The sequence below is a fragment of the Musa acuminata genome, chromosome BXJ3-9, assembly GCF_036884655.1.
Source record: "Musa acuminata AAA Group cultivar baxijiao chromosome BXJ3-9, Cavendish_Baxijiao_AAA, whole genome shotgun sequence".
In the NCBI taxonomy this organism is placed as follows: Eukaryota; Viridiplantae; Streptophyta; class Magnoliopsida; order Zingiberales; family Musaceae; genus Musa; species Musa acuminata.
The window spans coordinates 46023598-46036482 of NC_088357.1; the positions used below are offsets into that span (position 1 = coordinate 46023598).

At 40.0% G+C, this 12885-nt stretch overlaps 2 protein-coding genes across 2 annotated transcripts; both read left to right on the forward strand.

Moving 5' to 3' along the window:
* Positions 1–2944: 2944 nt before the first annotated feature.
* On the forward strand, positions 2945–4325 carry LOC135649860 (probable galacturonosyltransferase-like 2). The gene has a single exon (XM_065168768.1). The coding sequence runs from the start codon at positions 2991–2993 to the stop codon at positions 4065–4067; it is 1077 nt and encodes a 358-aa protein (XP_065024840.1). The 5' UTR covers positions 2945–2990; the 3' UTR covers positions 4068–4325.
* Positions 4326–9678: 5353 nt separating this feature from the next.
* LOC135649372 (protein DETOXIFICATION 29-like) lies at positions 9679–12042 on the forward strand. The gene is made up of 8 exons (XM_065167654.1): positions 9679–10033; positions 10107–10648; positions 10718–10804; positions 10880–10936; positions 11018–11256; positions 11417–11535; positions 11606–11692; positions 11779–12042. Exons 1-8 carry the CDS (start codon positions 9836–9838, stop codon positions 11848–11850), a joined length of 1401 nt encoding a protein of 466 aa, XP_065023726.1. The 5' UTR covers positions 9679–9835; the 3' UTR covers positions 11851–12042.
* The last annotated feature ends 843 nt before the right edge of the window (positions 12043–12885 follow it).

Here is a 12885-nt window from a genome sequence, read left to right on the forward strand (position 1 = left end):
TTTTTAGGATGCGAGTTTAAAGGAGTTCTCTTTTATTTTTATTGCGGTCAAAATATTTATTTTTGTTGTCGGTCCTGATGCAGTGATGTGCCCGCGTTAGTCAAAGTTTCACATGGCGGCGCTGACCTTTGGTTCACGTACGTACACGCCCTTAGCGTCAGCAATACTTATCCGGTATTTTTCATGCGGGTTAATTATATATTACATTATGTATTAATTACTTTTAATATCTCAAATTTTTATATTAAAAAATATATATATATTAACATTCTTTATAAACGTGAAATATTTAAATATATTTATCCTATTAATTTTATTGATAAAAATATAAAAATAAAATAATAATTTTAATATTCTAATTGATGATGATAAATGATGACACTTCTTCTCGGCGACAAGATGTGAGAGTTCCTCAATATCTATATTTATGTTTCTTTCGTTGGTCGATATCTACATCAATGTCGACAAATTACAAAAGGACTGTTCAACAATTATTTTAAAGTCAATATATTTCAACAACCATTTTAAAGTCAATATATGAACACAAGCAATTCTCATCTCTCGTCACTATTCTCTTCATTCACAATAGTCACATATAAGTTCCAACGATCTTGTCATTTAACACTATCGATGCTATTCATTTTCACCGACTAAAATATTAAAATTTTATTTTTTATTTTTTATTTTTATTAGTAAAATCGATAACGTTAAGTTGAATCTACATGTTTAACTTTTGGAATTATAGGAATATCAATATAATTTTTTTAAAATATAATAATCGAAATATTAAAAATAATTAACTATAATTGATAATTTCCGTGGGTCGGGTATACTGTAGGTGATACGGAACGCGCGAATACAGTGCTGGCGTCTCGGGACGGCCCGAAGTGGAAGCTAGTGGCTCGCGCGGTACGGTGCCCGTTGATTCGGCTCGCGTAGCAGATCACCCGCGCGGCCACCATGTGCCGTGAGTTCGAGCTTTCTATTTCCATACGCCTGGTTTTGACTCGACTCGCGCCGGCGTCGGCGACCACTGGCTTTGTGCCACGTGATCCACATGAAACTGGTTAGATCTCACGCTCCTTCACATGTACTTGAAGCATAAGTACAGGTCCCAATGCCGTACGAATTAGTATTGATCCGCTATCATCCATTAGACCATTCAAAACACCCACCGACAACTATTAATATAAATAATACCTATATAATTTCATGAAAGGTAATGTTACACATCGATTCTTCTCAAATCGTGTATCATAGAAACCCTATAAGTTCATTGTTCCATGACAAGATGTTGTATCTCTAAAAGGTCGAACCATCACAAACAAGACAATACTTCATAAGATAGTGTTTGGTTTGGAGTTAGGATTAAATTGATCACCACATGATAAAGTGTTTCCTAAATAATAATAGTAAAATGAAGAGTAAAAAGTTGACCAAATATGCATGGCATTGGCTATGAAGCCATGGATGTCCGGTATCCATTCAATGCCTGCAACCTCTCGAAAATGACCTCTTCAAAATCTAAGAGACAGGGCACTGTTGCCTTTATTATAGCCGGTGTTGGATCACAAGGGATGTCTACAGGCGCTATAACAGAGCCATCAAAATGGATACAATCACGCATAAAACATATGCACAATATAAATTCATAATAATAATAATAATAATAATAATGACTTTAATAGGATCAAGCCTTCACAATTTAAGGGTCACCTATGGAATACGCCATGCTTTTCTAGTTAGGTGTTCTTTCTCCTTGAACTAAACTAGACATGAAGTTATGGGGACGAAAACAAGTTACGGAGGAGACACAGATGCAGTCGAGTCACACGAAAACCCTGCATCCTCTGGACAAGAATTTAAGATGGTGAGAAGAAGATGGAGTCTTACTGCAGGAAGGCAAGCGAGTCTTCGATGCTGATCTCCTCGGTAATGTTAGAGGAGGATGGATAACATTGTACTGAAGACGTAAGAAGTTCTCAAGTTAGTCTGCATGCATTCACTCAGGTAATTAACAGCCAAAAACCTCATTGTAGTGAACTCCATGCAGACAACCTCAAGGATGCCAGCATTAGAGAGAGAGAGAGAGAGAATATTGGCTGAGGTTTCTCCCAAGCAAAGCAACTCATCCACACCTAACATGTTTCTGACACATGAACAGCAGCACCCCAGAGGCAAAGAACTATGTCACATTTGCGAAGATGATCTCCCAACTGCACGACATGCAAGTCTTAGCTTAAAATTTGTGTTAGACATTACATACAAGCCTACACCGAAAAGATTAATTACAAGCAAAGGTGGATCTTTCTGGCTTCATTTGATGATGGAGATGCAGCAACCTTCTTCTTGGTAGTCGCTGAGAGAGAGAGAGATGGAAAGTGACTGCTTCCAATTAATATATATATATATATCTGAGGAGGAATTGAAGGAAGAAAATGGACGGTGTAGTTGTATCGCTCTTCATCATCATGGAAGTCATTCCATCACGTGGCATGTTCTCGTTCGGGTCCCATTTGACCGCCGTGCCCTCCCACCGCGTACGGCGCAGTAAACACACCCTAACGCGTAGTAGGAGGGCAAGACGGTCATTTCATGCCTCCGTCAACCTGCCGGTCCCATTTCGCGTTGTTGGTCCGGCACATTAGAAAGGGTCATCGTACTCGATATGTAAGGGAGGGAATCAGACTTTCTTCACGCGGTGCAAGCTACCTACCTCGCCATTGGGGGAAAGGACGGGCCCCACGCGCATTCGCTCTTTGGCATATTACAGAATAGAAATAGAGTATTAGTGGGCGAAATCGAGTATTTTATCGATTAATCAGAACCGTCGGTTCCATCGCGATTCCCCCTCCCCACGAAGCGTGAGTAATAGCGTTGAGTTTTACCGGCCGTTTGACTTCCCCTCACCTCGCTCTCCCTCTCTATAAACGTCGCCTCTGCTCCGCTCGACGGGTTGAGTGCGCCAACCCCTTCCATACGATCTCCAAATGCCTCCATTACCGCTCGTTTCGAGCCTTCTTCTCCTGCTCGCTATCTTTTCGTCGCCCTCCTCCGCTGCCGCAGCGGCAGCTAAAGGGAGAGATGGCGCCGCCTCGAGCATGCCGAGGTTCCGCGAGGCACCGCAGTTCTACAACTCCCCGTCGTGCCCGCCGCCCCTGCCGACCGGGCCCGGCGCTGCCTGCTCTCCCAACACGCTGGTTCACGTCGCCATGACCCTCGACGTGGCCTACCTCCGCGGGTCCATGGCCGCAATCCTCTCCGTCCTCCAGCACACCGCCTGCCCACAGTCGGTCTTCTTTCACTTCGTGGCCTCCTCTGCCGCAGGCTACCTCGACGCCACCATCGCCGACGCCTTCCCCTCCCTCGCCTTCCAGATCTACCCCTTCGCCGACGAGCAGCGCGTTGCAGGGCTCATCTCCACCTCCATCCGGGCGGCGCTCGACCGGCCCCTCAACTATGCGCGCTCCTACCTCGCCCGCCTCCTCCCGGAGTGCGCCCGCCGGGTCGTCTACCTCGACTCCGACCTCGTTCTCGTCGACGACATCGCCGGCTTAGCCTCCACCCCGATCCCCGACGGCCTCGCCCTCGCCGCCCCGGAGTACTGCAACGCCAACTTCACCTCCTATTTCACCCCCACCTTCTGGGCCAATCCGGCGCTCTCCGTGGCCTTCGAGGGCCGGCGCGCCTGCTACTTCAACACCGGCGTCATGGTAATGGAGCTAGGCCGGTGGCGGGACGGCGGGTACACGGAGAAGATCGAGGAGTGGATGGAGCTCCAGAAGCGGATGCGGATCTACGAGCTGGGCTCGCTCCCGCCGTTCCTGCTGGTCTTCGCCGGTCGGATCGCAGCGGTGGAGCACCGGTGGAACCAGCACGGCCTTGGCGGCGACAACTACCGCGGTCTGTGCCGCAACCTCCATCCGGGGCCGGTGAGCCTGCTGCATTGGAGCGGTAAGGGCAAGCCATGGGCGCGCATGGACGCAGGACGGCCGTGCCCGCTAGACGCCCTCTGGGCGCCATATGACCTCCTCCTCCGCGCCTCCTTCGCCATCAACGACTCCTGATCCAATCCAAATCCGCCATGACCGGCCTCTTCCACCTCACTTTGACTCTATTCTTCCTGTTCTTTCACTCTAAAGGCTCTTTTACCAACTGTAGAGTACGTAAGGAGAAAGAGGAAGCCACAGTAAAGATGCATAATAATGCTAGCTAGGAGAATTATATGGTATCATGCAATGAAATTTTGGATCTCATATGTTTCGAAAGGAAAGAAGATGGGGGTGTATATAATAAAGGCAAGATATAAAATACTTGTTCTCTAAGAGCTTTAGCTTCATTGTGTTACTCTTTGGTTGCTGATGTTTAAGGGAGGGGGCTACACAGATGCTGCGCAGGTAAACAAGATCTAAGAATATGATCAAAGAAATGGAAGCTGGAGATTCCGATGGCTAACTCCATTATTTTCTTTTGGTTGACAGCAAAAAAGGCAGGCCTTTCTCAATGGAAGCTGTTAGCTGGCGATGCTCTATCGAGAGCTTCGAGGACGACATGCTAATCACTGCAAACAATCAGTAGAATATATCTCATTCAGTCGATATAAGACTAAACATGTTTATCAGTATAAAGTCCTAAGATATTGGTCCTAAGACTTGAGAACTGATAAAGGATGAATCCCAAAAGACATCTCTAAGGATAAAAGATCATACTTAATTTCTCTATTGCTCATAATAAACCATTAATCTTCTATTTGGTACTACAAAATGCCATGGCACATGTGGAGGCTCGTCAGCATTTATGCTTAAAGCCTCAGGATGTCCCACTGCTTGGCTTTCTCCACATGCTCCAAACATAAGAACCTCATGGCCATGTTCACACTCCTCGGGACAGAAGCTTCGAGCTCATAAGTAGACGATAAGAATAGCCATATTACTCGTAAAGATATTTCCGGCTCGCCAACCTGCGAATTGATATGGTTATTTATCCATGGCGCAGTGTCGGTGAGCGAATGAGCTCCTCACACAGCATTCATGACATGGGAAATCTCATTACAAGATCGAGAGAGACAGAGAGAGACAGTGGATAGGAACAAGCAAAGTGAGACTGATTGACCAAAGAAGACGACGGCAGCTGATGTTGAAAGGCCATCACTCAGAGTCCAAGTCTTTGAGGTGGGTTTAGGCCACCTTCCAATTGCGTTTCGGTACAGTAGGCTTCTTTGCATTGACGACTTCGACGAGGGTTGCTTTGTGCCAACGGAGTGAGATGTGCAGTCGTTCTCCACTAGCTTTTGGGTGTTGGTCACGGTGGTATGCTTCGTTTGTACTTTAGATCATGTTGTTGAAGGAAATGACCACAGCGGTGTGGGGAAAAGTCCTCAGAGGCTACTTTGCCATTTGTCCAACCCTATGATTTTTAGCTTACTATATGCGACGACAACAGCTCACAATGTCTTCTGAATTATATCTATGATTGAATCGAGAGAAACCAAATCTCTTTTCTTTGACCTTCTTGTTTGTCTCATGACATTAGTATTCTTCGTTGATTCATCTCATCCAACCACGATTATTTTATATCATCTTGATATATAAACATTATATTGCTAATCAAATCATTTCAGCACCAAATTTTATTAACTAATACTCCCTTAACAAGTCGAAAACGATAGATTTTACTTAATAGTAAAAAAAAATCTTTATCTCTAGATTAAGTATTTACGTCCCTTACCAATTCGAGCGTCGAATAGATTTTGTCAAGAGCATCCATACCATTAATTTTGCATGATCTCATCATCTTGGATAAAATTACCTTAGGTGAAGTCGGAAATCATATCGATAAATATCCTTGAAGCTTAAGAGAAGATTATTTAAAAAATTTACTAAGTCGAATCGGATTTAGTATATTGAATAGGCGAACAAATTTGAAGTCATTTATTTTTTATGTTTCAATTTCTAGATCTACTATACACTGAGATAATAATATGTATTAAATGTTCATGACTCTTAAAACTATATTTTATTAAATCTACTATATTTGGTTACACTTATGCACACATTTTCCAAGTGCCATAAATTAGGTTTTCATGAGATTTGACTAAAGTAAAAAATTAGTTAAAATAAAGGATTTTTAATCAATCATTCATCTTAGCAAATAGATTAATTTTTTTTCTTTTCACTCAGGAGGAGCACTATCCTCACCTAAATAAAAAGTTAATCAAGCTTTTTGGTTGCATAAAAGAATAACAAAATGTAAAAGACAACACAAGTAATAACTTTTACTCAAGTTTAATAAAGCAAAAGTGAAGCAACACTTGCAACTTACTGATTATTTTTTACATTTTGTCCTTAAATAAGGAGCACTAACCTTATAATTTATTTGATCATGACTTTGATAGATCACCTGAATGATTTGCTTTTTGGTTGGTGGGTGGTAGTAAATTGTCTCTTATGTTGATCATTAGCCTTGCTTCCAAGGAAAGCCATAAGCTGAATCATAATGTCAACAAATAAGGTGAATAGTAATATCATGTACTTGTCTGTGGGCATATATATATATATATATATATATATATATATATATATATATATATATATATATATATATATATATATATATATATATATATATACCTTCATAATCTGAAAGCTTATATATATCATCACAATTAATTTTTGGTAACTATAAGTTATTAATTTACTAAAATACCTTTAAAGACTTATTATAATTCTAAATATATTAAGATTATTTTAGGACGACGATAAGGATGATGGCGATGAGACGAAGGTCATGGGGTCTTACAGTATACAAATGGGGATACGATGATAGTGACGAATGAATGATAGAGGTGATGGGACGAAAACGTCTAGCAGAACGAAGGTTAGGGGTAATTTTATTTTTTAGAAAATAAAGGATATTTTACGGGAATAAATTAAAAAAGAATCTATGTGGAAATTTTTTTTAAAGATTTTTTTAGAATTTATCAACAACAAAAAAAAAAAAAACATTGGTGCCTAAAGGATTTTAAAGGTAAAAGAACATTCACTTTACCATCTTTTCTTTTGCTTTTTTTCATCTTACTTAATGATGGTATGGATTGTAGGTTGAAATCATGATACACTTAAAGCAGAAGAATAGCAGTTTTCCATCATTTTCCTAGCCATGCACTTCTGTCTCCCTGCCCTTTTGGTGCTGTCTGGATTCACATGCCTTTCATGCAACTGGATCCATCCTTCACTTTTTTGAGATCTCAATTTGTATTATAATATAACATTTCTGAATATAAAACCAGAGTGGTGTTGTTACTTCACAGAGACACAATTTGTGCTTCTTATACTGTTTGACATTTCATTGTGAATGTGAAGGTGAAGTCTCAAATCTGTATCAGAACTTTATAATTACTGAAAACTACTGCATATGAAACCATGCAGTGCTGTCACTTCAGGGCAGAAAATATGCATCATTGAACATGATGGATCTGAAGGTTGAATTGTGGGTATATAGATTGCAGTTATGAGTAGAGCACATCCTATTCCTATGATGTTTTGATTGTTGCCTTGCACATGCTGTGATCAGTCAAGAGTAACATCAAAGGAGAACAAGCGTTAATGGAGTATGAATTGTCAATGTCAAACTTCTTGGTATCTTTCAATTGACATCCTTGTAGCATAGTTTATGTACAGGTTTCTACACTTTTCTTCCCTATATCAAATGTAAAAGATGTCATATTCTCTGTTCTGAAGATTAGGAAAGCAATGCTGTTGTAGTTAAATATACATTCTATTCTTATGCAGAAGAATTCTATGAAAGAATTGTCAGATCCTGTGTCTGAGAAGCATTCTTTCTTCTCCTGCAACATGGAAAATATTGTGTGTGTAAAATATTAGATCCATGTACACACAAATATGGAAAATATTGTGTGTGTGTGTAAAATATTAATTTCCGGCCGGGCCGAGCCGGGCCGGTTTCGAAAGCATGTGCCTAGCCCAAGCCAAATATATCCACAAAAAAAAAAATGATAGATTGGCTAATCTTTACTGTATCAAAGAAAAATACACTTGATAGATTTTTCATCAAGCTTATCATTAAATCCATCAAAATTCTGTACACAGCAAATGCATAAAAAATTCTGTAGATCTGAAGTCTCATGCCTACTGTAAAATAATTTCTCATACTGTGTCATTAATGCTTTGAATGATGTTCTACCAATGAGGTACCACTGTGCAGTTTGTTTGCACTATCACAAAATTGCTCCAAATTTTATTAGGAATTATGCTTTTCTTTGTCTCAAACAATTGACAATTCTTCCTTCTTCTCTCCAGTCATTATGATCTTTTGTTGATGTTGGTATGGCCCGATCCAAATTCTGTATCATGGATACACTTTGCTCCTCATACTCTTCTGGCTAGGCATAAGATACATTCATAAATGTGTATACCCCAAAAAACAAGTTTTACTAATTAAATTATTATTAATTTATTTTGTCATGAAATTTATATATTATGTGATCCTGAAAATTGCTCAAGTCTTCAACCTAGTGCTTTCATATATATATTCTGAAGGAAGATAACTATTTAGCTATGGAGGAGTTCACTGAAAGATAGTTGTTTTAGTGACCATTTAAAGAAGTTAGTCATATAAAATAAAAATATTATTGCTAATCACACAGCAAATGCATTCTTATACAATATTAATGATAACTTTATGATGTAAATTTATGATAAAAGTTCTACATGGTAAAACATAACATTAGGCCATCAGTTTATAAGCTTGAACATATCCTATTCCAACAAAATTGCATCAGACTGGGTCTGATCTATTAATCAGCTAGTATGGAGTGATGATTATAATTATAAGGAATTCTATCTGTCTGTAGATGCCCAATCATAAATAGTTCTTCAAAGAACTCTGCATCCTTAACAGCCCTAATTAGATTACCTTTTCTATTGTGATATAGAGAAAATGAAGTCAAATCAAACCAATAACTGATCAATTTTCTCACCTTTGTGGTAGCAAGTATCTGTCCTCTAAAGAAAAATCTGCAGTCTAGATTTGGTGCAATAGTACTCACAGTACAGAAAAAAAAGAGTGAAGTTATGAGACATTGATAAGGAATCTTGCAGTTTCCATGAGAAATTCATCATCATGAATAAGTCCATAATTTATTAGGGTTTCTTTTCCTAATAGAAACAAACTCTTCAATTATTTTTTAACCCCTCAACCAAAATAAAATTAAAAGAAAAACAAGGAACAAAAGAACCTACCTACAATACTGACAGAGACAACCTACTGTCCATGTCTACCATAGGGTGGAGAAGAACAAACATTATCAATTGCATTCAGTGGTTTGATGGCTATTACTTGCTCAAAATACAACCTTATGTGTACATGATCATCTACTCATATGATCAATCATTAGTTGTGCTGAATTCTCTTCATGATGTTGAATTTTGTGCATAAGAAGTCAGAACCTACCACCAGTAGCACTGACAAGGGCTCTAAGGACTTGGTGAGATTTCCTATTATAATCTGAGATGGAACAATTTGCTAAGCTGTATAGCAGGTAGACATTAATCTCTGTTTGGTGAAGAAGATTGGTCACCAGACAATATCTCCATAAAAAACGACTGCTTGACGCAATTGCAGGGAGAAAATGATTTGATTCCATGAACAATGTCACATCAAGTTGAGGATAGTCTTTCAGTAGAACTTGAACTAATCATCCTAAACTTATCTGGTAGGTTCTTAGCAACAAGCAACCAATGTGGCATCATAGTTTGGTACTGCGATTCCAAGGAACAAGTGCAGAAAGAGAGAGTAGTTCTGAGGCATTCCTATCATGGAAAGGCTCCTTTCTAAGAGCTGGGAAGAATCAAAGAAGACATGGCACATAGCAGGCCCTGCAATACTTGGATCAGTCTTCCAGTTCTCCATTAGCTTCGTCACTGCCGCCTTCGCCGGCCATCTTGGCGCCGTTGCGCTTGCTGCGGTCTCCGTCGCTCAGAACGTCATCGAAGGCTTCGCTTTTGGGATACTGGTAATCATGTTCTTCCCCAGATGAGTCGTCGGATCACGCGAACTTTCTCCATTACCTTCTTCTTCATCTGTAGTTGGGCATGGGGAGTGCACTGGAGACTCTCTGCGGCCAAGCTGTGGGTGCCGGGCAATTCCACATACTAGGAATCTACCTGCAGAGATCGTGGGTCATCACCTTGGCGACGGCCACTGTCCTAACTCCACTCTACGTGTTCACAGCGCCGATCTTGAAGCTCTTGCGGCAGCCGACCGACATCTCGGAAGTAGCAGGCGAATTCTGCGTCTGGGTGATCCCACAGTTGTTTGCTTACGCTGTGAACTTCCCGCTGCAGAAGTTCTTCCAGTCTCAGAGGAAGGTTTGGGTGATAACTGAGATTGCTGGTGCGGTGCTCGGCCTTCACATCCTTCTGAACTGGGTTTTCGTGGTGAGACTTGGCTATGGATTGGCAGCAGCAGCCATCATCGGGAACGTTTCGTGGTGGCTTATTAATCTGGCTCAGATGGTCTATCTGTTCTCCGGTTGCTTTCGAGATTCATGGACGGGGTTCTCTCTGCTGGCCTTCCAAAACCTGTCTGCTTTCTTCAAGCTGTCGCTCGCGTCAGCTGTAATGCTATGGTTGGTGCTCTGCTGCAACTTCCTTCAGATTTCTTCGGATGTGTTGACTCATCTGTTGTGCGATTGCAGCTTGGAGCTCTGGTATTACACTGCAGTGATCATCCTCGTGGGCTACCTGAAGAATCCAGATGTGGCGGTTGCTGCCATTTCCATCTGGTTAGCTGTTCTTCCTTCGTGTCCATGATTCATTCTTGAGTTCCGCACAGTAACATGATCTGATCCGATTGACAGCATGAACTACCAAATCTGGACATTGATGATTACTCTGGGATTCTATATTGCAGTCAGGTAGCAATCCATCTCCAACCTCTTAATCTCACCAAGCAAATGGTTCACTAACAAGCTGAAATCTCTTGTTTCTTGCATCAGCGTTCGAGTATCGAATGAACTCGGAGCGAATCGACCCAAAGCAGCAAAATTCTCTGTGGTTGTTGTTCTAACCACATCAGTGTTGATAGGCACAGTCTTCATGGCCATGGCTCTCATCTTCAGGAAGAAACTGCCGGAATTCTTCACAGACGTACCAGAAGTGATCAACGAAGCATCAAAATTGGGGTATTTTCTCGGTGCCATAATTCTTCTGAACAGCATTCAACCTGTTCTCTCAGGTATTCTTCTCTGTGCCATATCGAAAACCCGAATCACATCTAACCATATCAGTTTAAACGATTCTCTATCAAGTTCAAATATTTTCTTTCCTTTCTCTTCGACTACTTATTTTATCCTTTATCGAACCGAAAAGTAGCATCGTCTCCTCAACTATTGCAGGAGTGGCAATAGGAGCAGGTTGGCAAACCTCGGTCGCATTCATAAACTGTGCATGCTACTACCTCTTAGGATTGCCTGTTGGAGCTGTTCTTGGATTCAAGCTCAAGCTCGATGAACTGGTGAGCCACTAAAAGGAGGTGTTCATTGTATCGATCAGATGATGATACGGCTGGTGAACACATCTTGCAGGGCATTTGGATCGGGATGCTAATTGGAACGTTGGTGCAGACCTCTGTTCTACTGCTGATTATGTTCAGAACTAAATGGCAGAAAGAGGTAATGAGTGTAACACATCGAAAGTTTAGCCCCCTTTTTTTGGAAGATTTTGTTTTATTTTTCTTTCTTTCGTCTTTGATCGACAGGCCGCGAAAGCCGAAGAGCGCGTAAGAGAATGGGAAGGAAGAGTTGAGCTTCAATCCATCTCACGAAGTTGAGAACTGCTTCATGCCGAGTGCATTGTGACAAACTACAGCAATTTGGACATATCATTACCTCATTGTTCTCTATTCTTAGCAGAAAACACATGTAATCGTCAATTAGATCACTTCCAGATTCTGAAACCTTCTAATTTTTCAGGAAAAAAAAGAAGAGAAATGAGATCTACAAAAAGCTATAAGTTTAACTAAGTTTACAGTATTCAAATTTTTATTTCTAGTATCTATTAAGGTTTTTTTAGGTTTTTTTCTATCTTTTCTCTCCTCGTACTATTAACATTAATCATTTTTATCCTTTTTGACTATCATATCCATTTATATCATATTAGATAATTCTCTCTCGTCTAATTCTCTAATGAAGCTTTACATAATTATTCACAAAAATAATTATTTTTTCTTCTTACCCTTTTATCAATCCATATATCCATCTCGATATTCTTATCACAATAATATAATTTTTTAATTATCTAACACTTAAAATCATAAAGCATTACTTTGTTTTTATTATATAAGTCACTTGATATTTGAATTATTGAATTCGTTAGGAGTGAGCCTAAAATATCTTCTAAGTCTAAACCTAACTAATTTACTGGTTATATAAACTTTGACTACAGTAAATGTTGAAAAACAAAACTGTGGCATCAAAAGAACAAATACAAAAATAATAATAAATTATAACACAACTCCAAAAATACTTAATAGGCATAAGATTTGGGTGGCATCATTTGACTACATCCATAAGGAAAAATTCAAATTATTTTACTATGAAAAGCAATAATATTGTCACATAATTCTTGAAAAAATATTTTTTTTTCTTTGTTTGAAATTTTTCTGTCCTCTAATCACTCTATTTTCAATGAAGGAATCCAAGAAATACTAACACTAAGTCGGTTGCCTTATCATGTTGTACCACCTTCTCTTGAAAGCAGCTAAGCTACGTACTGTGTAGGCCAGTCCAAAAGTTACACAGCACATCGAACAAACACTTGGCGTGCAAGAGGGACCGACAAAGTTCACAGAGCTAAGCAATTCGCC

Bases quoted from the DNA above. Each gene is read 5' to 3' on its own strand.
- LOC135649860 (XM_065168768.1), top strand. From the start codon at position 2,991: ATGCCTCCATTACCGCTCGTTTCGAGCCTTCTTCTCCTGCTCGCTATC.
- LOC135649372 (XM_065167654.1), top strand. From the start codon at position 9,836: ATGGAAAGGCTCCTTTCTAAGAGCTGGGAAGAATCAAAGAAGACATGG. The intron at 10,649-10,717 runs GTTGGTGCTCTG...GTGCGATTGCAG, and splicing joins GCGTCAGCTGTAATGCTATG to CTTGGAGCTCTGGTATTACA. The intron at 11,257-11,416 runs GTATTCTTCTCT...CAACTATTGCAG, and splicing joins CATTCAACCTGTTCTCTCAG to GAGTGGCAATAGGAGCAGGT.